This window comes from Rhipicephalus sanguineus, chromosome 10 (genome assembly GCF_013339695.2).
Source record: "Rhipicephalus sanguineus isolate Rsan-2018 chromosome 10, BIME_Rsan_1.4, whole genome shotgun sequence".
Lineage (NCBI taxonomy): Eukaryota > Metazoa > Arthropoda > Arachnida > Ixodida > Ixodidae > Rhipicephalus > Rhipicephalus sanguineus.
In genome coordinates, this window is record NC_051185.1 from 69305536 (window position 1) to 69331061 (window position 25526).

The 25526-nt window shown below is 44.8% G+C and overlaps 2 protein-coding genes across 2 annotated transcripts in view; one reads left to right on the plus strand and one right to left on the minus strand.

Moving 5' to 3' along the window:
* Window positions 1-827: 827 nt before the first annotated feature.
* LOC119372680 (transmembrane protein 17-like) lies at window positions 828-8406 on the minus strand. Its single transcript, XM_037643126.2, has 5 exons — window positions 8254-8406; window positions 6769-6881; window positions 5255-5359; window positions 959-1335; window positions 828-890 (listed from the first exon to the last, which is right to left on the minus strand). Exons 1-4 carry the CDS (start codon window positions 8351-8353, stop codon window positions 1084-1086), a joined length of 570 nt encoding a protein of 189 aa, XP_037499054.1. The 5' UTR covers window positions 8354-8406; the 3' UTR covers window positions 828-890; window positions 959-1083.
* Window positions 8407-8699: 293 nt separating this feature from the next.
* The window catches only part of LOC119372091 (contactin), a 56648-nt gene continuing 39821 nt past the window's right edge, over window positions 8700-25526 (plus strand). The window contains exons 1-10 of the mRNA XM_037642549.2: window positions 8700-8863; window positions 9081-9135; window positions 14555-14756; window positions 17129-17260; window positions 18173-18294; window positions 19150-19316; window positions 21832-21936; window positions 22569-22707; window positions 23430-23669; window positions 24248-24350. Coding sequence (XP_037498477.1) covers window positions 9081-9135; window positions 14555-14756; window positions 17129-17260; window positions 18173-18294; window positions 19150-19316; window positions 21832-21936; window positions 22569-22707; window positions 23430-23669; window positions 24248-24350 — 1265 coding nt within the window. The 5' untranslated portion in view covers window positions 8700-8863. The remainder of the gene's footprint in view (window positions 8864-9080; window positions 9136-14554; window positions 14757-17128; window positions 17261-18172; window positions 18295-19149; window positions 19317-21831; window positions 21937-22568; window positions 22708-23429; window positions 23670-24247; window positions 24351-25526) is intronic.

Consider the following 25526-nt stretch of genomic DNA (forward strand, 5'->3'; position numbering starts at 1 on the left):
GAAGCACCTCTAGAAATACTTATTCGATGAAATATTTCAGCTATGGCCAACAGACTCGCCTCATAATCTCTACATTTAGGATAGGTAGGTTGAAATTGGTTGGGACCACCAGGAACAAGCACTGGACAAGGCGAGTAGCAGTAGTCATAAAATTGTGTTTGCTGATGAGTTGACCTGAAAGCCTGCGATGAGATGTGGTGAAAATATTGCCACACTTATCTGGTGACATCATAATGTCCCAGTTGGCTTCCCAAATGTAAGAGAGGAACATGCCACATGAGATCCCATTCAGTCATGTCCATTAACTGGGTTAGTCTTGCACACCAACTTTCGCTTAAGTGGCGTGATGACATTGAATCCCCGAGCCACTAGGCAATGCCGCAGCAAGTGTGATGTGTCCACGCTGAAATATGTTCAACTGTTGCCAACAAGTTGAATGTACAATTTCATTCAGAACAGGCTGAGATGACCAATTCAAATTATGTCAGTCCCAGACTAGAAGCCTGTGCAGGTTGGTTGTAGTACGTGATGGGGGTGTGAGGAGAGCAAAATCGACTTAGGGGAAAGGCAGAAGGGTGAAGAGTGCTGGTTTCACTCTCCACAGCCGTCTTTTCATAGTCGGTTTTGCGCTGTTCACACCAGTGGCGTAGCCGGGGGGTGGCACACCGGGCCCGCGTGCCCCCCGCCCCCCGAAATTTTTTTCTCCCATGGGATACAGAGCCCAAAATGACACTCGACCACACTTACCTGCCGGGACCCCATGTCGGATCAAGGGCGTGCCCTCCCCCCCCCCCCCCCCCCGAAAAAAATTTCTGCCTACGCCACTGGTTCACACTACCATTTCAATCCAGCTGGAACAATTCTTGAACACCACGCTTCACCATTCACACCTGATCTCTACCCCATTTCAATCCAGCTGGAACAATTCCTCCTGATCACCACGCTTCACCGTTCACACCTGATCACTCGGTATAAGCGTTTATCGAGCGGCCGTGCCCGAATTTCGGTCAGGCGTTAGTCAAGCATAGCATCGAGGCACCCCAGTCAAGCACAGCAAGGAGTGCCCCTAGCGGTCCACACACTTCAGTCGAGGTGCTGCTCGAGCGCTTCCACGGAGGACGTGGCCGCCTGTCGCAGGAAGCGTCGCGCCTGGCTGCGCGTCACGCGGCGGATGACGCCGAAGGCCACGACCACCTGCGTGGCCAGCATCAGCGCCAGCGGCAGGTCGACGGCGCGCTCCAGAGGCAGAGGACGGGCGCCGCCCAGAGCGAGGAAGGCCAGCAGGGGCAGCTGCAGCAGCACGCTCAGCAGCCAGAAGCCCGCCAGCGCCGGCATCTGCAGCACGTTTACCCGCAGTTCCTGTTGTAATGTTTCGAACCCAGAGAGCACGCGGTGAAACGTGCCACGTGGCCAGATTCCTTCTAGGCGCTCGAAAGCCTTCGCAGAGAGTAACAATTGGGCGAGAATTGGTGGATAGCTTAACGAAATATTTGTGGCGCAACTGATAACAAGAAAGAAAAAATGAGAGAAGACAGGATAAGGCGCAGATCCTGTCGCCCTATCCCTATCCTGGCGCTATTCCTATCCCTATCCTAGTCATATTCTGGCGTCCTATCCCGTCTTCTCTCGGTTTTCTTTCATGTTCTCAGCTACACCACAAATATTTCTGAAAGCCATGACGAACAAGAGTACCCTTTGGGGTGTAAAATTGTCTTCTGCGAAAAAAGAGTGAGGGCCGTAACTAGTAGGATTCCGTCGGCGCTCGAAAGCCCTAGCTCGCACTTTCTTGGACTTTGTGGTCACCAGGGGTGCCACAGAAGAACGATTCCTCAATTTACACCATCAAGCGTAGCTGCGTAAGGGTGTTCGCCAGAGAACAAGTGAAAGCACCCTTACGAGGGCGTAGAATTGTCTACCGTACACTCTAAAGGAAGTTTGCACCAAGCGTAAAGGTGTTCGCCATGGAACAAATCAAAGCACCCTTATAAGGGCGTAAAATTGTCCACCATACCGTGACTCTATAAAGGGGTTTGTACCTCCCCTTCCCTCCCACAATATTGCGTCGTGCTCCTTTATGAATAGCAGAAATAAGCGTCGTTCAAATCAACAGTCTACCGGAATCCAAGACCACCACTCCTGCACGTCAGGCATAAGCCACAGCGCCAAGTTGTGCCTCCGTCTTTCACCGCCTTCAGGCTAGTTTACCTATTAGCCCCGAGAACGAACACTGGCGGCGCGGCAGTCGCGGCGATGTGACGTCACGGCAAGGACTCGCTTGCTCTGGGTACTCTGGGGCCGTGGTCAAGCCGGTGGCATGATGCGAGCTTCGCGTCCGGGCCTTCAGGTGTCGCCCCCATCGAAACGACGACAGCGCACCGCCGGCAGCGGTAATCGAAACGCCGTCTAAGCCTTTTTTTCGCCGATTTTATTTGTAAGACTTCAGGTCAATATGGACAAAAAACCGTTTCACATTTAATTTTATGCTGTCAGAAGCGTGTATAGCGCGAAGGCTAAAAAGATTTCAAAGTGACGCACTTTTGTGGCAGCGCAAACCAGAAAACAGAAGTCACGCCGCACTGGTGGCCGTGAAAGGGACGCGGGTATGTTCATATCAGTTACAGACAGTTTGCTGAATACTGTGAACGAAGTGGTGCGACATCTTGAGCAGCAGAAGTGCAGGGACTTTAGCGGTATACCTTTCTTATACCAGCGAAGGCTTCGTGCAGTTGGATCTATTTATCATCCAACGCTGGACAGCTTCTGTGCTCCGGACATCTGTGGTGGGGCTATGCGTAGTACGTATTTTTTTTGCATATAAACGCTTATGCATGCATGTTATTCGCTGGTATACATGCTAAAACGCTACTTACGTGTCCTTCATTTTGTGTAACCATCGATGCAGTCGCAATAAAATAATTTATTGCAGCAAGTTTGTGTGATCAGCGTTCTCATTTCGCTCGGCCTGTATGCGGCAGTACTGCCCTACTAAAGTAAGTATGTAAGATACTTGTGAGTACCTAATGAGTAATTGACTACAGTGTACATTATGGAAACGAGAAAAATTCAGGTAGGGTGGAGAGGAGGCTGCCGGAGCAAGCGGGGGACAGCGGCGACGCAGAAGCAGACGACGACGGCATCGTCTGCTATGCGGAACGCCAGCCGCCATATCAAAGCGCCCTTGTGCGTTTCAAACATATTTCATTTTATACACAGCTATAAAATCTACAAACAATATTCGTAGTTCTTAAAACTAAATTGCATGTGAAAAATGATAAAAGCTTTTTCTGTTGAGAGCAAGATAACATTTTTAATTGTTTTTGCAACTACCGTTAGAATCCAGACGGCGCTACCATCGTGTCCAAATTTTCGTCCCCATTGGCTCTATGGACATGTCACTCGCTTGCCGTGGTACAGCCGAGGCTCGCCTTTTTCTGCGCTCGCCGCGTGCCCGCTCTTTCGCGATCCGGTGGTGATTACTGCTCGTTCTTGAGATGAAGATTTCCCAAGGTAGAAGGTGGAAGTTTCCATTAATAGCGAACGTTTAGTAAGCTGAGAAAGTTTGGATAATATAGCTTATAATGGGCGAATTCCCGTCCGAACTGAAGATTCACCGTGAGAATGGTGATGCACGAGAGCAAGACATTCGTTGTTTTCGCCGCGTACTCCAAGACATTGGTGCTACATAATTTACGCTAATGGTTCGAACTTCATTACAACTTGGCGTAGACTCCACTGTTAGAACACGCGTCCCGAAGATTAAAAGTTAAATTAGGACGTTTTCAGTTCACTAACTACATTGTGGTTTATCGCACAAGTTATGTCTGGCTTTGCAGATTATCTAGGTGATTTGACAGAATTGCGCTTTCTGCTGCAGGAGACTTTAGATGAATCTGTCTATCAAAACAAATCACTTATTACATCCGGAACATTAAACAAAATAATACTGCCACACACAATGGTTTCGGAAATTCTGAGGTGTTAGTATACTTGGATTATGTAAACATTTCTTCTCAACGCTCGTCTGGTATTATGTGGACGTATACCCTGATTAGCTGAACTGCTGGTCCGATCAACCGCCGGGTCACATGCGGTAATGTTAAATTCACGTGGGAGCACTGTTGATAGCAATCGCGTGCAAAACAAACGCCTGAAAGTCGAAATGAGCGTTTTGAACTGTCTCGATGGCACTCTCAGTGACGTGGCCCACGTATTTTTTTTTTTTTTTCACGTATTAATTAAACGTCCTTCGCCTTAATGAGTGAATTAATGGTCTCGAACGTCATGTCCACATTAAGGTTGATGATGATCAGGGGTATCTCAAATGCAAAGAACATTAATTTACCAGCTGGCTATATAAACTAGTACTTAATAAAGCGTAACAGCGCCGTTGCTACGATGCTGCATGAATACACATTCTGACAGCAATAAGGAGTTTCCGCAATTAACCTCAACATTTTTATGTTGTGAAGTCAAGCCCGAAATTATTGCGAGAAAAACGTGAAACTAAACAACATGATGAGTGAGCGAGTACACAAGAAAAACAAACACAACAACTGCGGCGGTATTCTCGGGCGAGCGCTCTCGAGATATTTTGCGAAGCTCAGTCGCTTTCGTAATCGTGCGCGGGGCTTGCCACGCCGGCAAGAACGCTGTCCACCGATACCGGATGCGTCCGATGCAAATAACACTTGTGGAGGCGAAGCCATCATATTTTTTAAAGGAATCGCCCGTGAACAACGCAACCTAATAATGTCTTGCGTGTCAAGACCACGACATGAGTGTGAGACACGCTGCAGATTAGTTTTGACCGCCTCGAATTATTTAACGTGCTCCTGTATCTAAGCAGAGGAATGTTGCTTTTCACACCCTTCGGAATGCGGCTGCTGTGGTCGGTAATCAGACCGATCCCAGAAGTTAGCAGCACGACAAACCCGATCACCCCTTTCAAAGTGTGCACGACGGCGCGCGGACACCGTTGGGGACTGTGAAGAAAAAATGCATATAACTTTTCGTCGTTTTAATAGGAACATTATCGATGCTGTTTTCGTCATTCATCTGAAGCTTGTGACAGGAAAAAGGCGAACGTAAACAGCGGAACAGCGAACGAAGCAAGCGCGCGATATGCCGGTGCGTCACGGCGGGCGTCGAAGAGTCCTTGCCGTGACCTCATCCACGCCTCCCGCCAGGTGGCGACACCCCAACTTCTCGGGGCTAATAGTCTCATGGACGCTCACATGCGCGTAAGCTATCTTACCTCCTCCCCAAGGTTTCCTGCGTAGCCCAGGTAGAGCCGTGCTGGTTCCACGGCTGTCATCATAATCAAGATGGCCGCCGAGATGGTCTGCTGCGTGAGCGACAGGTGGCGGAGCGCGCAGATCAGAGACGGAGGTGGTAAACTGAGATGGATCAAGAGAAGCGTACCGAGACGACTGCGTTCATTTATGTTCAATCGATGACAGTCTCTCACCACTCCCAACCACACGCGTTACACGATACTACCAGATACAGCAAACATGTAAGCATCTAGTAAGCGGTACGCACAGCACCAGATACCGCGGACAGTTAGCCTTCCGATTATGTAAACGGATTTATACTGAAGCGAAGCCTTTTAATTATTATTATTTTCTCTTCTCTCTACGCTGCGTGGACGGCTGCCTGTCCAAATAAAGTGGGCCCATCCTGGAGACGTGTAGTCAAAGGCTCGGACGTGATGAGCCGACCTGTACACCAATGGGTAACGTGTGTTCCCGGCAGCATGAATTTCTTTGTGGTTGGTAACGCGAGCCGATGCCGGATACAGTGCAACGTCACAGCACCGTACGTTGTTGCATAAGGTCAAACACGTTGTGCGCAGCATGTCTCAGCGCAGGTCTCCACAGGGAAGCTATCGCTTCACTTTTAATGTCAATCATGATCCGGCGGTTTCTTCATTTTATGCTTTTAATTAACTAGTTAGCAAAGACGCTCGCCGTACGTCTAGCCGTAACGCTCCCTACCGCGCAAAGGCGAATGCTTCCAAGGGAGGAAGTGAAGTGGGCTTCTCCTCAGAAACACCGGTATCGTGGTGAAGCTAGCTTCGACGTGCGCGCATGCACGCATGCGAGCAGGGGCGTAGCCAAGGGGGGGGGGTGTTGGGGGGTTCAACCCCCCCCCCCCCCCTTGAAAAAAATTTCTGGCTACGCCCCTGCATGCGAGGAGAGGCGGCGCGTAATAATACTAATGCTACTACTACTACTACTAATAATAATAATAATACATAGAAAGAGCTAGGTTGGGTTTCGTGCGAGAACAAATCATGAACATTAAGCAAAAATAAACAAATAAGACAGATCGCTTTTTTTTCCCATTCTTTTTTGCCTTTACTTTCGGATCGGTTGTTCCAGGAAGACACGTGCTGCAAGCAGTGTGCCGATTATTTGCATAAGGTGTTCCCGTAAGTTACGAATTAGAATTATGTGCCGGAACGTCAGTAGTACATATGAGCGACGCTTTAACGCCAAAACAGCGCTATAATTCGATTATACAGCACTCCTCAAGATATATATATATATATATATATATATATATATATATATATATATATATATATATATATATATATATATATATATATATATATATATATATATATATATATATGTGTGTGTGTGCGTGTGTGTGTACTTTCGATATAAATTGCTATTTGAGAAGGCACGCAGTTGTAAAAGGGACCTCATACGCTTTGCAACAAGTAGTGCGAGACTGTGTGCGTGGAGATGTGTGCATAATGATAGACACCTTGATGTAGAAGGCGAGACAGCGGGATACGAGCCACAGTGGAGAGTAGAAAAGATTGAAGTAGACGGCCATTTGCAGCGGCAAGCTGGTCAACAGTTCCTCACCTGAAAAATACGAGTACATACCACATATAAGTAGTGTTTCGAGGATCATTTATACGATCGTTTTTTAGCTAAATAACCCACCGAGATTTTTTTATCAGAGAAGCATAACTAAACGAGAAAAAGCTACCAGTGGCGTAGCCAAGGGGTGGCACACCGGGCCCATGCTCCCCTCCCCGAAATTTCTTTTTGCCAGGGCATACAGAGCAAACAATGACACTTGACCATATCTGCCTGCCCGGCCCCCACTTTAGATCAAGAAGGTGCCCCCCCCCCCCCCCAATAAAAAAATCTGCCTACGCCCCTGCTATAGACGCAGTACCGTATCTCCTGTATCGCTTTTGTCTTCGCTCCCTTGGTTCGAGTGTATGCATATTCTATAAAGCAACAGAGCCACAGCGCGTACTTTGCAGTAGCGTTAAACTTGTTACAAATATTTGATTGGGTCACACAAGACCTGTTGGCATAACGGAAAAATGACGTCAATTGAAATATTTATCGCAATGCATTTGTATAGCTTTTGACCTAGCTTCTGATGAAGAAAGGAGATCAAATTAACAAAAACGCTGAACTTCTCGTCAGACTTAAGCGGGGGACAGACGGTCCGATTTTCCATGCGATCCGACGGCCGACGCCGCGGTGGGGGAGAGGGAATGGTGGCTGTACGATGCTATGAAAGGTCACCATTCCGGTTTCCCCTCCGCCGTGTCGGACGTCGAATCGCATGAAAAATCGTACCGTCCGTCTCGCCCTTTATAGCTGGTATTGTTAAAATGTTGTTTTGCATTACGTACCCAAGTGACTTGTTGATTTTGGTTAGAAAAGTACCACATTTACATCCAGCGAGATATTCAAAACATCTATTGTATCTTGTCGTCGCCACTCAAAGAAGAACTGTGGTGTTGAAAACATTGGTTACGCTTCGAGTTGCGGCGAACTGTGTTGAAAAATAATACACCCCAATAACAGTTCCACCTTTTGAGGAGTTTTTGTTGTGTGACAAAAAACTCCTCAAAGGGTGCAACTGTTATTGGGGCGTACTGTGGTTAACCATAATCATTCGCGATATCTGGTGTGCGGGCCGTATAACGACGCATGCCCGGTAGTTTCAGTCCACAATCGGCGTGTGTACTTTGGGTTGACATAACATTCTTGACAGGTAAGTAGCGAGCGCACAGTTTTCAAGAAAAGAAAACGCAAGCAAGCCAGGTGGCGATTGTTGGTGGAATATTACACCCCAAAGGGTGTACTCGATCGTTTCTTTAGAATGCGCAATACACAAGAGAATGTCACAGGCACAGCGGCAACGTGCGACGGTGCAACTCTGCAGGTTGCCGTTCACTGAGTACAGCTTTACGTAATACTAAATTCTTACCGTGCTTTACGGCAATCGCCCTTGATCTGCTGCAGCTGAGGTGCAGGCCGGGGAATATCGTTTCCGAAACTGCTTCGACCAGAGTTCTCACTGACGCCATGCTTTGGGCTGCGTTGCGCTACAGCGTGCTTTATTTTATCGCCCAACAAGAGCACGTTCCAATGTTTTGTTGTCATTAATCGTAACCCAGGCAACGAACGTGCGGAAGCGCATTTCAAAAGTGGCGCTCCGTCTATGACTTCCACCATGGTCTCCGCGTTAGCGTTTACACGCTCAACTTCGAGAAATTGGCTTCGTATATTTTGCTAGAAGCTTCGTTCTTTTGAAACGATCACAATAACGGCGCAATCGACACGTTACGAGTACGTAACGCTGCGTGACGCAACAGGTGGCGTAGGCGGCAATGAGATCACCAAACAAATAGCAGCGTCGTTTGCGAGCGTACCTGACAGGTGGCGCAAGGTGGTATTTTGAATTTTTACGCTTGCGGATGCTCTGAGTGACGAGGTGTGGTCGGTCGCTACTGCGAGGACACCGTAAAGTGGGGGAAAAAAGAGAAGTTATGTCTACGTGACAGCGACGAAACAACAAAAACTGAACCGCCTCAGCCGTAAGTGATCGCGCATCTTATGCCGATTGTGTTGTTAGCACGAGAAGATATCCCATCTCAAGCTCGTCGTCGTGTTTTAGTTTGTGGCGTCCGCCACGCTACAGGAGGAATGTTGTGGCATGCTTTTTCGGAAGTGGTAACCCGATGATTCGCCCGTTGAGCCGCTCCGGCTGATTGAGTAGTCACATAACCGGCTACTTCTCGTTACACCCTTCAGATGGCTACCACCGAGGCGGCGAGGCTCGGCCTTCTATGTTTATTCTTCGCAAGCGGTAAGTATGCACACTTCTATTCGATGTGTGTGTCACCTCTCTCAAAACGTTGACTCAACGGCCGGAGCACACACACACACACCCCGTTTCTCGGAGTAAATTACTCGCGAAAACAATAGGCGCTCGGTGTCAGTGCGGTGTATTTGAACTATTCGCTCTCGCTGTGTGGGGAACTCCCTTCGTGTCAAGCTTGTGCCGTCTTGAGTCAGGAATTAGAAAAGGCCGCTGGCGTTTGAACGGGAATAAATTAGCGCGCTACGATAACGCGCGTACGTAGCAACTTACTACGAGGATGTTGCTTCGATTTGTGTCGCGGCACGTAGTACATATTCTTGCGTGCCCGTTCAAACTATTTGCGCGGTAGGGCTCGTGCGTGGACTGCGTTGATGGCATCGTCAGCTACGCCCAAAGCGATGCGCGCTCATCACGTAAACAATTAAAGTATGGAGGTCACACCGGCTCCCTTTGGGAAAGGCGCTTGAGGATGATGAGATGCGCATCTCGGAAATTAATCGGAACTGTTTGATCGCGGGCGCTAGCTTTTCGCGCCGTGTGATCGTACTTTGTCGGTTGCGTGAAGTCGTGCAGTCAACAAGTGGTAGTTTCTTGTTGCTTCTTCGCAAGGAAATATTGATTGGTTTCTAGATTGGTTGATCGGTGGGGCAACACATACGGCTGTCACACGGTGCACTTTTAGTTGCAGTCGAACTTCTGGTTCCCGATTGGTTAATTTGCGCAAGCTGCGGAAGGAAGCCATTCGCGGACGAGTAATTCGATACTTATCAATCTTGATCGCGATCGGAAGTTCATCTTGTCACACCCGTATTAATTTCATACAAGCATATGTATAGAATTCGCCCTTGTATACATGTGTGTGTGTGTGTGTGTGTGTGTGTGTGTGTGTGTGTGTGTGTGTGTGTGTGTGTGTGTGTGTGTGTGTGTGTGTGTGTGTGTGTGTGTGTGTGTTGGTAGGTCGAAGTGAGGTGCCAGATTAATTTCGACAACTTAAATTGAAGTGCGCAAGCATTTTCGCATTGTGTCCCCATCAAAATGCATGATCAGAAATTGAACCTGCCACCCCGTATCCGTGAGCAAAACGCCATAATCACGAAGCCACTGCAGAGGACACATTCATTAGAGTTGTATCAACAAGAAAGGTGCTGGTAATGTAGTTTACAACGTGTAAACTAGGGTACATTCCTATTGACAATGCTAGCACGTTCAATATTACAGAAGCAAGTGTGCCACCTTTTATGAATGTGGCCATACACTTCAAATGATCATTATTATCAGTATTTATTTCCATTGCAGGATGAAGGACTCTCTTATCGATATATAATGTGCCTGTTTTGTACAGTCTGAGCCGATCTTATGCTCGCTTGCAAGCTTGCTAGTTTCACCATGTCTCATAATTCTCTACTATCTTTTCCTGTGCTTCCCATTATGTCACTCTAATAGATCACCAGTTATCTTCAGTTCTATACATATCATAGCACGCCAAGCTCCTTTTTTCCTTTTCAATGTCAACTAGGACATCAGCTACCCTCATTTGCTATGTAATCCACACAGCTTTCTGCATGTCTTTTAATGTTATGGCTAACACTTTTCATTTTGTTACTCCTTGAATGGTTAACTTACCTAACTTTTTTTTGTAAGCTCAATTTCTGCTCCATATGCTAACACCAGTGAAGTGCAGTGATTGTACTTTCTTTTTTTTTGTTTTCGATGATAGCAAGCGGCAAATTGCTGGTGATGTTCTGGGGACATGTGCTGTGTGGGCTCCAACTCATTAGAACTTTCCTGTAAACATCAGTGTCCCAGTGGGGGAGTAATTAAGATAAATAAATGTACTCTGAACCATGAAATTTTTATCCTTTTGCCAGGCTATTGGATGTTACGTTTGTCCTCTGCATTCGCACTTTGTGTTGGCAGAGGTTCTGAATCACTTGTCACAAGCCATCCCCAGCATTACTGAACGGGACAGTGTTGAATGAAGGCTGTCGGTTGCTGATTAATGTTCTGTTGATCCTGTCTTGTTCTTTTCAGTGTAATAGCCTTAATTAATACTTCTAAACATGCAGCGGCTAGCATTGTAGAGTTTTTGTCTCCTAGCTTGCTTGACCCATTTTTACAGCGAAAGCTGTTTGAGATCATTTCACCGGCCGTTTTTGGCGCCGTAGTTGTCCGCCGCTACCGCCGCCACCGCCGGTGTCCGTAACCAGTATCGATTGAAATAAGAAAAAAAGAAACGAAATAAGAAAAAAATTCCAGGTTGGAACGAGGTTCGAACCTGGGCCCTCTGCGTGGGAGCCCAGTATTCAACCTCTGAGCCATGCCGGTGCTTGAAACTGCTTTGCAAAAAGGTCCTATACAGGCTTCATGTCGGGAAGGAACCACATTAGCATATGCAATATAGCGTGGTAGAAAAGTAAAATAAGCATCAAGCGTCGCACAACGCGAATTCTGTAACCAGGCGTCACACAATGCGAATTGCGCAACGAGTAGGTTGTGAAATGCTTCCAGCCCATTACAAAGATCTCTATCATAATTCTTCGTCGTCATCAGGCACAGCATCAACAAAGTGCGCATAATGCCTTACATGCGTTTAGCAGGTACCACGGATCTCCGTAAAATGACGAAAAATGGCAGAGTGCCTGCTGCCCTACTTCTCAAAAATTAGAATGATTTAGAGCGTAGTGGGTTCCTCGCAAGTGCACTTGTATTGGTTGCCAAGGAAGCCTATAAGCGCAGATCCATTTCCTCGGGGTCTCAGTAAAATTACAATGCTTTATAGCGTAGTGGGTTCCTCGCAAGTGCACTTGGATTGCTTGCCAAGGAAGCCCATGAGCGCATGATCCATTTCCTCGGGGTCTCAGTAAAGTTCTGCCCCCCCCCCCCCCGTCTCTCTCCCACGTCAACGTATGTTATACAGCATGACGGGAGAGGGAAATAGCGAGCGGGCGTCACCCAATGCAAATTACATAACCGGTGGGCCGTTTAAAGCTTCCAACCCATTACAAATGGCTGAGCCATAATTCTTCATCGTCATCAGTTGTCGCGTCAACAAAGTGCACATAATGCCTTACAGACGTGTAGCTGGTGCCTCGCTTCTCCGCAGAATGACGAATAATGGCTTAGTAGGTGCTTCCCAACTTCACAAAATTGTGATTTATGGCGTAGTGGGTACCTTTCTAGTCTACTTGTAGCCCCAAGAGAGCTTACAACGGGCTCTAGAAACGCCGCTCTTCCAGCTTTCGCTGTGACTGTGCTGTGGTTTCAGCGCAGGCCTGGCGTTTTTTGAATGGTATTTTTCCATGCTTCAGAGAATGCATCCACATAAGAACACTTAGTGAGATTTCTTTGCTTGATGTGAGCACAGTTCTACGAAGAGGTACGCAGAATGATTGACTTCCAAGCACTCAATTTGCTAGCTGAACTTCCTGGTATCGAGATTAAGTTGTGTGGACAACTAACCTTTTCGCGAATGTCATGCTCTGGAAACTTTCGTGGTTGGTTTGTAAATGTCAGTCGACTGTTATTTTCACAGAGTCATTGTGCTAGGCTGCTCTATGCACGTGTTCATTAATTAGCATTTTTGAGAGACAACAACTGCAAGACACTGAATGAAGGAAACTCTGAAGCCTTGTTTGTTTCTTTGATTTTGCCTTATGATGCCGCTGCATTTGTAGATGCTCGAAGGGACATTAGACTATCTATCGAACGTGACCACTACATGTAATGAAGGGTTTGTGTCCGAGAGGAGAAGGCTACTACATACTGATTGTTGGTTTTCGGGAATGCAGAATAAACAGTAAAATAAATAGCCTATGGTTATTTGATCTAATTGTGTTAGCAGCAGCATAGTGGAAGTTGGGAATTATCAGATGACAGCCCAGCTTAGTGGCACTACATAGTCGTACAGTGATATCTGTTCACCCATTTAGAGATATGATGTGGGTTTTTACTATGCTATCTTGAAATACTAGCATAGCACAAGCTAAAGTGAGCGAGGGTAGCCATGAATGCATGCATGGTGCTTAGAAGTTACTGCTATCTGTCATCTCATCTGCTCCTTCTGTGTTTGAATTCTTTCAGTATCTTTCTCTCCTTTCATTTGTTATGCTAGTAGACCCCAGGGGCATAGGCAGAAATTTTTTTCGGGGTGGGCACCTCCTTGATTTGAAGTGGGGGCTGGGCAGGCAGATCTGGTCAAGAATCATTTTGGGCTCTGTATGCCATAGCAAAAAAAATTTCGGGGGGGTGCCCCCCCCCCCCCCCACTGGTAAACCCATCGACCCATCTACGCCACTGGTAGACCCATCTAATTTCACAGGAACTTGCCAGCTGAAGGAATGTTTTGCTTGTGTAGGATATCAGAACACACAGGGGAACACGTCTCGCATGCTCCAATGCTGCTATCACAGAAGGTATTGTGCATGATTACCAAGCCCTGAGGGAAGCTGGTCAGGATATTTGATTACAACAATCATCAGGATGTGTACAAATGCAGACAAAATGCAACAAGCTTGTTTGATGAAAACCGAAGCCCCCTTGTTAATGCCACCCAGTAGAAAGGAACCTTGCATTCAAGATATAGAACTACACAGCAAAAGAACCATACAAAGCCGTATGGTTGCGTGTAACAAAAAGCAGGCCCCTTGATCGATTCCCCTGCTTTCATTCATGCACAGTGAAAGAGTGTGACAAAACTTAAGTGTAAATAAGAAGTTTCAAAACACTGTTTTGCAACACTTCTCTCACAGTGTGGTCTATCAACTCAAAACTTCTAAGCTGTCAGATGAACTGGTGACATAAAGTTGAAGTGGTATGCAATACTTACACTTCGAAATTTTCTGGTACAAAATAGTCTTTGATATCTTGCTCCATTTTTAAAACTATAATAGTGTCTCAGACGACATTTCTTAGTGCAAAAGTGGAAAAGAAAGGAATTAAGAAGAGAAGAAATAACACAGTGCACAGGGCGAGCGCTAAACATCAACTGACTTTATTTCGGAAAGAAATTGCCACGGAAAGTAGACCCCCCTGCGCATGCGTGCCGCCGCTACGCCCCTAATCAAGCATTGTATTGAACAATTGGAACTCGCTATTAAACAAACATATCAGTCAGTTGATGTTTAGTGCTCACCCTGTGCAATGTGTTATTTCTTCTCTTCTTAATTCCTTTCTTTTCCACTTTGGCACTAAGAAATGTCGTCTGTGATAGATAATCAACTCGCCCAACAGGGTGTTTTATAATAGTGTCTGTTCCTAATGTGTACAATTTGTGATGAGGTGTGACTGCATGAATCACACGTCTGCCTTCAAGTTGAAGAAAGCAAAACAGGAAGGCATTCGCTTGCACATGTGACTATGCTGGTAATGGTCTTAAAGCGCGTTGTTCTTGGTGTCGTCTGCCTAGCCGTGTGGGGCCAGGAGTGTCCCCGCGGATGGGTGGACTACGGCCAGTCATGTTACAAGTTCAACCGATCTCCGCCCCGAACGCGGGATGGTGCCAAGGAGGCCTGCCAGGCCTACAACTGCGAGCTGATCTCTGTGAACACGTTTGAAGAGCACCGCTTTGTTGTCGACTGGTTGCGAGAGCACGATCCCCAGCATCGGAGGTGAGCTATCCACGTGCAGTTATGTCGGTAGGGCATGGTGTGGGGGTATTGGCTTCTTTTTTTCCATTTTGTGTGAATGAGTGTAAAGAAATGACAGTATAGCTAACCAACTGAAAGGAAACTCGCCAAGAATAAATATGATACGTGCCACCACGACTGTTGGCTAGTGTCTCGATCACTCGCTGAGTATGGTAACCAAATGTTAAAGGGACGTTAAAGTGAAACAATGAATAGGTTTAGGTTGATAAATTGTACTTTGAGAACTCTAATGTCGTTAATTTAACTATCATAGGTTTATTAATGCAGGACAAAACCCAGGTCAAAATATAATTTTTAATTTTCGCATTGAAATCACCACGCGTGATGTCACGGAATTCAAAGTGTACTTTTTGTATTTTCGCGTCATTGGCTCAACAAAGTTTTTGAAACCTGGTATGTCAAGTCTGTTTCGCCCTCAGAGGACAATGTAATTCATTTTTACTGTCTAGAAAGTACATAGGACCTAGTAGACTCTGTCAAAATCTATGACGTCATGGCATTTGGTAGAAGAACGTGGTGGTGTCACCACCCACATTTTCCTTTTGCATGTTTTCGCGCTTACCAAGCATCTTCTCGCTGCAAGTGTGATGGTTTTGGAATCCGCCTTTCTCACGGTGCCATGGCGCATGCACCCTTCCCCTGGCGGGAAAGTCACGAAACGCTGCGGGTGGGTCTCCCATCCCTGAGGCTTTTGTTCTGGCGAGCTCAGTTGTCCCGGATCATCCCGCGAAGCTCCGCCCACCTCCCGAAACGGCAGAGGGCAGCACAAGAAAATGAAAAAGGCAGATTGTGGAAGACTAATTTACTAATATTAGAAAAATCGTTTATCGCTTTAGTGTCCCTTTAATAACAATGATTGCTGGGGTTTTATGTGCCAAAACTGCAATATGATTATCAGGCATGCCATAGTGGAATGCTCTGGAAACTTCGATCATCTGGGTGTGTGCACATAAATCTGACTATACGGGCCTCTAGCATTTCACCCCCATTGGAATGTGACCAACGCGGCCGTGATCAAACGCACATCTTTTGGGTCAGCAGCCAAGCACCATAATTACTGTTCCAACGCGGCAGCAGACCAAATGCTATGCAGTGTTATTCCTAAGACGTAAAATTACTTTAACGGCATCATTGTATATGTGAAGACAATATGACCTCAAAAGATTTCATAGCAATGTTTTAAAATATTAATGCTAATTTATACCATTTACTTATTAGCTGTATGCTGGATTTACCTTATTGTATCACTGTAATTTAATTGTATACTTTTTTGTATGTGCCTGTATTTATAAAAATTATTTTGTTGGAGGTTTCTATGTTATTGCTATTTGATCATGCTGATGTTATTAGATTCCTGTTTTGTGTGTTCTCATATGAGTATCTGAAAGTCATTGAACGAGAAAGGTTGAAACTCTTGGACCCCAGGGGCTGAATGTCCAAAGCTTTTTCTTCTTAAAGGAGTACTGACACGAAAATTTTCATCTGTCATTTTCTTGCATCAAATGAAAGGCGAAGCCCTCAAGAGCCTAGAAAATGTGCTGCTAAGTGTGAATACACGCTGAAAAAGTAATTGCAGTATGTTTTTAAAAGAAGCTAGTTTCAGTTCCTACTGTACCCTGACGTCGCAACACGGTATGAGTCTCTTGTCACGTGCTCTTGCAAGATATCGTGATGTTTCCACGGCCACTCCACACCGTGGCTTCGTTGGTAATGCACAGGTGACCGTTTTGGGAGTTTTGATATTTGACGTCATCACAACTAGCCAGACTGCTGCGTGAAGTCACCAGAATTAGTAGTGTAGCCCGACGTCAAGCTAGTGTCGATGTCGGTAGGTGCGCCATGGTAAAATTGACTTTAATATAAAAATAAAATATCTAGCAATAGCATTTGCTCAGCTTTGCTCAGAGCTGTCTCTGTATACAGAAGATTTGTATGGCAGAGTAAACTCACCTTCGAAAAATGGTGTTAGTACCCCTTTGAGGGTTTGAGCAACCCCCTATGTTGGAAACATTGGTTCTTGCTGTTTTTCTTTGTTTAAGGACTTCTGATAATTCCAAGCCTCCATCTTTCTCATCGTTATGTCTGAGTATAAATGTTCGCGTCTTTAAGCAAAACTTAGTTGAATGAATGTGGTGTTTATTGTGTCCTTTCTTGGTACTTTTGTGGTACACTCTCCGCGGTGGTTAGGAATTTCCAACTCGACCAAATGACCACTTTTTAGTCAAACTGAAATAAGAAACGTACGTAGCAAATAACTACAAATGTTTAGCAGTGTCAGTACTGCAGAATCAAGTTTCGATTGTGCACGTTTTTCACGTGGACTTCTACTGCAGGTGGTTCACGAGCGGTTTTGAGAGTGGCGACAATGTGTGGACCTGGGAAGGCGACAACGCCCAGTTCAGCAACATCGACAACCTCTGGCTGCCTCAGCAAGATGGCTACCTTTGGAAATATGTCTCTTATAAGTAAGCAAGTTATTCATTCTTGCGTGCGGGGAACTTACTTGCGTCGATTATAGCTTCGTGACAAGTTGTGAAAGTAATGTGGAAACATTGTATTCGTAGCTTCCCAGTCTCTGTAAGCTGGTGTGAATGGCTTCTGCGAAGGGTACTGATAAGACCTGTGCACAGAAGGAAGTATCTGGTTACAGTTACTTCAATTAAAAATGGGATAGCAGTGACCTATTACTTGCCTATGAAAGTAATTGAGCAATCACAAAAGAGCAATCAATTACATTTTTTGTTATTTTCCTGGCAACTTTTATTAACATCATGCATATGTTGAAAATTAAAGTTTTTTTTATATCAGTTCTTGAGGCCTAATCGAGCATGTGTCTAATAGTGCTAGAAGTCAATCAAATAAGAGATGTGTGGTATTTCATTCGTTATTTGAGGCCTCCTGTGTTTTTCTGATGTTTGTGGTTGATTCTATCAGAATAATTTTGCTATTAAGATAGTTGTGACATTTAATGTTCTAATTAAGCTGATTATTGATTAATGAATTTATTTGTTTTTACATACTGTGTACCCACTGGGGCTATTGCAGGACAGTGGATAACATCCCATATCAATGATGAACAAAAAATAATTCATAGGCAATGAACAAACATTCTCCAGGCGAAGAATTCCGTTCAGTTGTTAAGGAAAAAGAAAATATTGCGCTTGAACATGTCTGTTGTATATTGAGACACTAAAAGGTCGTGCTCGAGCTGAAGAAAAAAGACACATGTTGAAAGATTGCTGAGAATGTGCGAGATTCGTGCTGCCATGACTGTAATTGCTGACCTTTTAACCAGAAACCACTTGATTTCTATGGCTAGAGTAGAGAAACTGTCACTTTAAGCAACTCTCTCCAAATTTTCCTTCCACATTGTGCAGCTTCTCAACTGAGCTGAATCGCTGGGGCCTGCAAAAGGTTGCCCCCGGAGACGAGCTGGCATTCATCTGCGAGATCCCCAAGGAACGGCTGTTCCAGATTTATATCCAAGAAAGGCCTCTCGGTATGTGCACCGTTTACTGTCAATCATCACAGCTGTCTAGTCTTCATTTATGTGGTGCTGCAATGCCACTAACTGCATATTGTGGTGCACAGCGTGCAGTGGATGTAACATTGAAATACACTCAAACCTCAATATAACGAACACGGATATAACGAATTATCGGTTATAGCGAAGTAAAGGAAGAATAGTCTTGTCATAAATACAGTGTTACAAATAAACATTTATAACGAATTTTCGGATATAACGAAGTTATTTTCGGGGCAGGTGTGACTGTTATAATGAGGTTTGAGTGTATGTTTGGGCTGTGCAAGAAAGAAATAGGTATTAAAACACAGAACTTATTGTTATACAGGTAGGTTTGGCCTGATAGACCAAGACACAAGGGTATTAATTCACTGTATTCGAGAGCTCCAGTGAAGAGCGGCATTTTGGAAATAGGTGGTTTTCACTGCTTTTTGATGCTTGTCCTTCCTGTTAAGAGACATGTATCTGGTTTGCAAAGTGTATCTGTTTATAAAAACTGTCGTGCTTGCTAATAGCTAGCATGATGTTGTAAACTAGATTAGCGCAGCCAGCAAGCATCTGACACGATAGCCGACTACGATTTACAACTTGATGAAGGAGAAGCCGAAGCCCAGTTGCCCTTGATTTCTTCTGTAAACAGCGTGAACAGCACAAACAACGGGACAGGTGTTATGAGCAGGACAAATGCGCCGTGTTGTTGTCTTTGCTGTGCATCATGCTGAATGTAAACCAACTAGCTGAGTTTAGAACATTTCACTGTATGCTTTCTTTGCTCCGCGAAAGGGGGCTGTTCTAATCTTCACTTGCTGACCTCCTCTAAACCCTTTCCAGACTTCGGGTACATCCTGACCAACCGAGAGGAGGTGCCTCGGGGCCCTTACTTTGTCGAGGAGCCCTCCGAGGTCATCTTCGACCTCAGTGGTCGCAGCCAGACCAACGACATCTCCCTGCGCTGTGTGGCTGAGGGAAATCCGCCGCCCACTTACAAGTGGTTCAAGGTGGGCACTCGCAGTTCCAATGATGTGGCGTTCAGTTACCTTTGTGTGCTGTGAAGCTAGATGGTTGATCTGCAGTAAGCATAAAGTTTCTCACAATGCAGTTGACATTCGATATAGGTAAGTTGCATCTGATGCTAAAATAGCTGCGTTCTACTGTCATACTTTGTTGTGTCAGGTCTGAGGGGGATCACAACTCATTGGCAACTCCAATAACAGTAGCAATTCGATGCGAGATTTAAGCTCCAGTTGCTGCGCTTCACTGCATGGTACTTCTTAACACTATTTGTACACTTTACCGCGTACACATTGCAGGGAAGCATATTAACACTTTCCTGCCCACGAAAAAATAGGCCATTTTTGGGTACTCTAGTAAACAATTTTTCTACTGCCACACAAAATTATTGATACTACATTATATGGTACTAATCTTTAGAACAAGGAATACACTTTCTAATGGCATGAAATTTAAAGTAAACATTACTAAAAAAATTTGTGAAAAAAAAAACTTTAATAGGAAATTTTTTAACAAAATTGAGAACACTCTGTAAATTAATCAATGCTGCTTTGCACCAAGTGAACACAAAAAAATTTCAAAATATATGTCTTGACTAAAAATGTCATATCCAATATCCCTGAAAATATAAACATTCTATCTACAGCCGTTGTTTAAATACAAAAGAAAACGTTAGCCCAAGTAGCTATAGTGCTACAGCGCAATGCAGTTACGTTATGCGGTGAAGCACAGGTTTGTGCAGCATGTCTTGCAGGAAACATTCATTTTATGTTCTATTTTTGGCTCAAGGAGTATACATCCATGCATTTTCATTACTTGTGTCTCACATCTCAGTGAGTATTTCTTAGGAAAAGAATGGCACAAACAAATCGATGGGCCAGACGAAATGCCGCGTGGCATTATGGAGCGCAACGGCGAAGTCCACTGCGGGTCACCTTCTCACGCTGAGCTCCATTCGTTGAGCAGCCAGCTGCGACCTTGAGAACACACGGAATATCTTTAGAACGGAGCGCGGCCGCGACCACTCAGTTTAGAGATCAAAGCAAAAGTTACTGGCAGATGCCTGTTGAGGTTCCGCGGCTGTTTAACACACTTTCGCTGTCTGTGCTGTTGTCCGATGAGTCAAAATCATCTTCCGAGCCCTCGCTGCTGCCATCATAAAAAAAAAATTATGAATAAGACTCCTCAGAATCCGCCAAAATTTGCTGTTTCCAAGAGGCAGGTGCGCGCAATGTCTGCACCATCTTTGAAGCTACGAGCGTTCGGCCCTCTTGATTTAAAAGGCTGTTTAAAGCTCTCTCTGCGGCGGAAAAAGTAAATGACACAGTGAAACCAGAAAAATAGTGCGTGTTTTATACGATGGATAACATTAGCTGTCCGTAAGCGCTTCTAACACGGCAAAATTTTAAGTTGAAGAACATCGATAGCGGGCGATCGATGGGTATAGGCGCAGACAGGAAAGTGTTAAAGCAAGTTCGTCATATGGAGCATGAAGCTGCTGCTGCATTAGCTATCCGAATTGTGAGATGCGCAACTTGCCCATTTTTTTTTTTAGTCGCAGAATTTCCTTCAGATTTAATGCCTTATTTTACAGCATCTACCAAAACAGTGCTGTTTTGCTGTCGTGAATAGTATTTCCAATAAAGTGAGAAGGTGACTGTGGTGCCGTCAGAAGTTTGCGTGTCAAGGCACACGGCTTGACATGTCGGAAGGGGCAGTAAACGTGTTTGAGATACCGACGGCACAATGCTACACTTTTGCAACGGAATTCCAAAGGGATGTTGGAACTGTTCTCACAGACAGTTTTATACGTGTGAATTTCGGTATGTCAGGGTTTGGCTGCATTAGATATTGATTGTGAGCATATATATTCATAGCGGAAAGAAGCACTGCTGTTTGTGGTTCCTTTTCTTTTGTGCTTCGTCTTTTGCGCTGTTTTCTTTCCACTATGTCGTACCAACACGCCCAAGCATCTGCTTTAGCTGCGTATATATTCCTACCAGATGCTACCACCAACTGGAATTTCACATTTACTTCATTGCATGATGCTGCGACTGTACAACCGAAAAAGCAATTATGATGCCACTGTTTATCTGAGTTTTTCTTAAAACATTGTCACATCATGGCAATGACGGGGCATTATCATTTGGACTTTTCAGGGCAGAGACTTAAATCGGTCCCATGGGAAAATGTTCCCTGACCAGGTTTGAGCAGTTCTGGTTCCATCTGGAGTTAGTTCATGTACGCAGTGGACTCTCAGTAAATGGAAATCTCTTAAACAGAATTGCTGCTTAAATGGGACAACTGCCTCTAATATGATTGGTTTCCTACTTGAATTCTTCACCCCTGTTTATCTCTCACTAAACAGAACTCCTGTGAAATGGAACATATTTTGCTGGCCTCTTCAGGTTCCACTTAAAGAGAGTACTGTAACTAAATGCCTTATCACACATTTTTTTGTGCTTGTTCTTATTTTTTTGATTTTTTTTACTCTTTCATCAGGAGGAGTATGCAAACGATGAGCTCCTCAACATTTACATCGACCCACTCTCCAATGGCCGGTTTACGCAAACAGACGGGACCTTGACCATTCATTACCCGGATCAGGCATGTTCACCAATTATCATACTGTCTTTTCTAAAAACCGATAATAAATGTGTGTTATTACACATTGGTTCCGTTAGGCATAATTGTTTCCTTACCCCTTGACGATTCCTTAGGTATGTCCCTGAATCGTTTGAATGCTTGAATGTGTTCTTGGGATTTCGGACATACAAATCAAAATGCTCCACACACCAGATATTTGGAGAAGCTTGCCGTATAAGCATAGTCATTTGCAAAAACAGGGCGACTTGAAAGTCGAATAATGCAGACAATGAAAGTCAAATAACACGTTAAGTCTGCTCTTTGTTTAAACGTAGAAATAATGAAGAAGAAGGAAATGAGAGCTGATAAAACAATGGTGTGCGTCGAACTCTTGCTCGAAATGTTGCTGAAAAAGAAGCGCAGCTTACGATTGCACTAGTGTCTCCGGGGTCGGGCAACTCTAACCAGTTCGTCAACCTTGAAGACAGCGTCATAGCAAAGTGGCTCGATGGGGTTCATTTTGACGCAAAGTGACGCCATGTGTGCCAGTGCTTAGTTGGACCAGACGAGAGCTGGTTTTGAAGTGGGGGGGGAGTTGAAATCATGTTTGTGTTTTCTGCCTTTATCAACCTTTTCCTTTCCATCCCCTTTAGACCAGAGACAGGGGCAAGTACCACTGCATGGCCGAGAACAAGTACGGCAAGGTCCTCTCTCGCTCTGTAGCTCTTGGTTTCGGCTTCATCGGAGAGTTCAACAAGAACCGAGCTGGTGACAGTGGCAAGGAATTCTGGGGTAAGCCTCAATCACTGTCGAATTCCTCCCGTTGTTGTGGTAGATGCCACAATGTTGGCTTTTGGACGTTGTACCAGCGTTGTTTTCTTGCTCTTGCAATCCCTTACTGTAGTGTTTGTACAGCAGCACACAGTTGTATGTGATCTATAACTTTTTATTGTAGCATATGAGAACATAGAGTCACAACACTAGTGCGCACTTGTGTGTATATCTTCAACTGCCCAAATTAGCCCTCTTTGAGACCTCTGCATTTACTGTTTCACACGTGGGTCCTCAAATATTTTTTAAAATTCTTTATCGACTCAGATGAAACGTTCTGAGTTTACGTATATTTGTGTGCAGATTTCAAATATGCAATTATTCTAGTGCAATATGTACTTCTTAAAATATTAAACATTTCATATGCTTTTTGGGAGCAAGAGTGTCTAAACTGTGAGAGTTGCGAAGTAAATAAGCGTACATATCAGAATAATTTTAAATGAGAGTTATATGCAAGAAAACAAGAATGGATGCTCTAAATCCATTTGAACAAAAGTAATCATATGTTGGCACATTCGCGAGTGAGTCTATGTCAAGCTGGTAGTATGTCAGTTAGAAATGTTCAGCATACGACAACTTTTGTTCAATTGGATCTTTGTTTTCAGGAGCTTTGCTCACCTAGAGTGACGAAACGCTAAGCAATCGTGAGGTCCTAATGCTTGGTTTTTTTTTCTCCCGCACAGGAAAGTCGGTGTCGTGCGACCCTCCGCAGTTCAATCCGGCGGTGCACTACTTCTGGGTACGCAACGCCTTTCCGGACTTTGTCCAAGAGGACCCGCGCGTGTTTGTGTCGCACGATGGCAACCTGTACTTCTCGTCCCTGGAGAAGAACGATGACGCAAACTACTCCTGCAACGTTCAGAGCCGTATCTCTTCCACGGGCCGCACTGGACCCTATTTCCACCTTTTGGTTGAACCTGCCTGTGAGTTGCATGTTGTCTATCTTTCCTCTTACAGTGTTGTCTCTGCATCACCTGTCAGTCGTTTAGCCTCTGAAAATAAATGGACAGTTTAATGGTAATGTCAGGCTTTGGGGCCAGTTTAGTTTTCTTAATTCAAGAGAAACAGTACCTTCTCTACATACAGAAAAAGACTTTAAAGAAAGCAATGGCAAGATCGTAGTGACTTTTTTTTTTCTTTTTCTTTTTTACTTTCATCGCGTGAAGTCACACTTTTTTCCTTGAACAGCCATTTGGGTCGTTCTAGTGCCACCCTACAGCAACAGCAAATATCCATCTTGCTTCATTGACAGAGCCAGGTTCAGCTATATAAAAAAAAACAGGGGCTTGTTGTGTTTGTTTTCTGCTGGTAGGTTTGCATTTTCAAACCTTGAGTACTCACTTAGCAGCATATTTGTGTATGATTTGTGATATGTTTGTGTTTCTTCATGCACTCTTACTTGGTGCCATTTTTGCCTTGGCAGCAGTGATGCTGGATGAATGAATGAATGAATGAATGAAAGTTGTTAAGTGGACAACCGATTCAAACTTCTCACTTTCAGCGAGTGGCCAGAAGCTGTTGTTTCCCAACAACTTCCCGAAGTCGTTTCCCGAAGCACCACTGGCTGGCAACGACGTGCGCCTGGAGTGCATTGCTTACGGATAGTGAGTAGTGCTTTTTTTTTTTCGGCATGTGTATGATGGAAGTTCCGAAATTTAGTTTCCGTTTCAAGGGTCATGCATGTTATCTTTTTATCTCAAATTTAATTGATTCAAGTTTTCATAATGTTAGTCAACAAACGTATTGGGCAGTGGAGGCAGGTATGGACGGCGCAGTAAAAGCTATGGTAAAATTTATAGTGCCATCTAAAATGCAGTGCTTAGTGAATTGGTGCTGTCCTCACCTTCGGAGCAGTTGAGAGGGAGAGCACGAGCAACCCTGGCATGCGCACTACTCTACCGTCTCTACGCAGCGTAGTTCTGTATTGTGTGGTGTATGCGCCAAGTGTCAGCACCCGATATGGCTTTTTGTTATCGCCGCATATCAAGTAACAACCACGATTAACCGTAGAGGCACAAGCACGCAACCTGATGAGCTCTTATATTCTTTCCAATCGTTCAGGAAACGTGTGACCAACACAGTTGGTATCGGCAGGCGACCTCGATTGACGAGAAAAACGACATGTTAGTTCGATGTTCAGTGATAAAGCTCTCTTAAAAGACTATGCTGAACCAATGCATGATGGGGAACGAAATTCGCGACGCCAGGTCTTGCTCGATTCTTCGGACACATGCCGTGTGTTGTCGCAAAACGTTGCCACCATAAATGGAGGTGTCGTAATTCATGTTGTTGCCTTGCTCTTGTGCGACTTTAGACCACAGTTGCTTTGGTTTTGTGGCGCGTGACAGTTTTCAACGCTGTGCATTCGTTGAAGCGAGTGAAAAGCAAGTGGTTGGGTTAGGTGAATGTGATAGCATCGGCGTCTCACTACTCTGGTCAACACTGAGGCTTTGATGACAAGCTGCAGCTTCGCTTATGCCAGTGCATTGGACCTGCATTTCTTTTGGGTTCACACGTGACTCCTGGCTGCTGTGAGGAGGGATTCACCGGCAGAGCACCAAGTCACAGTCACTAGAATTCAGATTCAAGAAAAAAAAAATTTTTTTTTTCAGATTTCTGAAATTTGCTTTTGTACTGCTGTATTTTTGAAACCTTCTTCCAGCGTTTCCTCTACAGAAAAAAAGCCTTTGGTGACTATATTTTGCTCAAGAGGTTGAATTTTAATTTAATGAAGTTTCAATATAATGAAGTTATATCAGTAATAATAATCAAGTTATATC

Coding starts and splice junctions, on each gene's coding strand:
- LOC119372680 (XM_037643126.2), bottom strand. CDS start 8,353: ATGGCGTCAGTGAGAACTCTGGTCGAAGCAGTTTCGGAAACGATATTC. Junction 6,882..8,253: donor GGCGATTGCCGTAAAGCACG/GTAAGAATTTAG, acceptor CGTATTTTTCAG/GTGAGGAACTGTTGACCAGC. Junction 5,360..6,768: donor TCTACATCAAGGTGTCTATC/ATTATGCACACA, acceptor GCGCTCCGCCAC/CTGTCGCTCACGCAGCAGAC.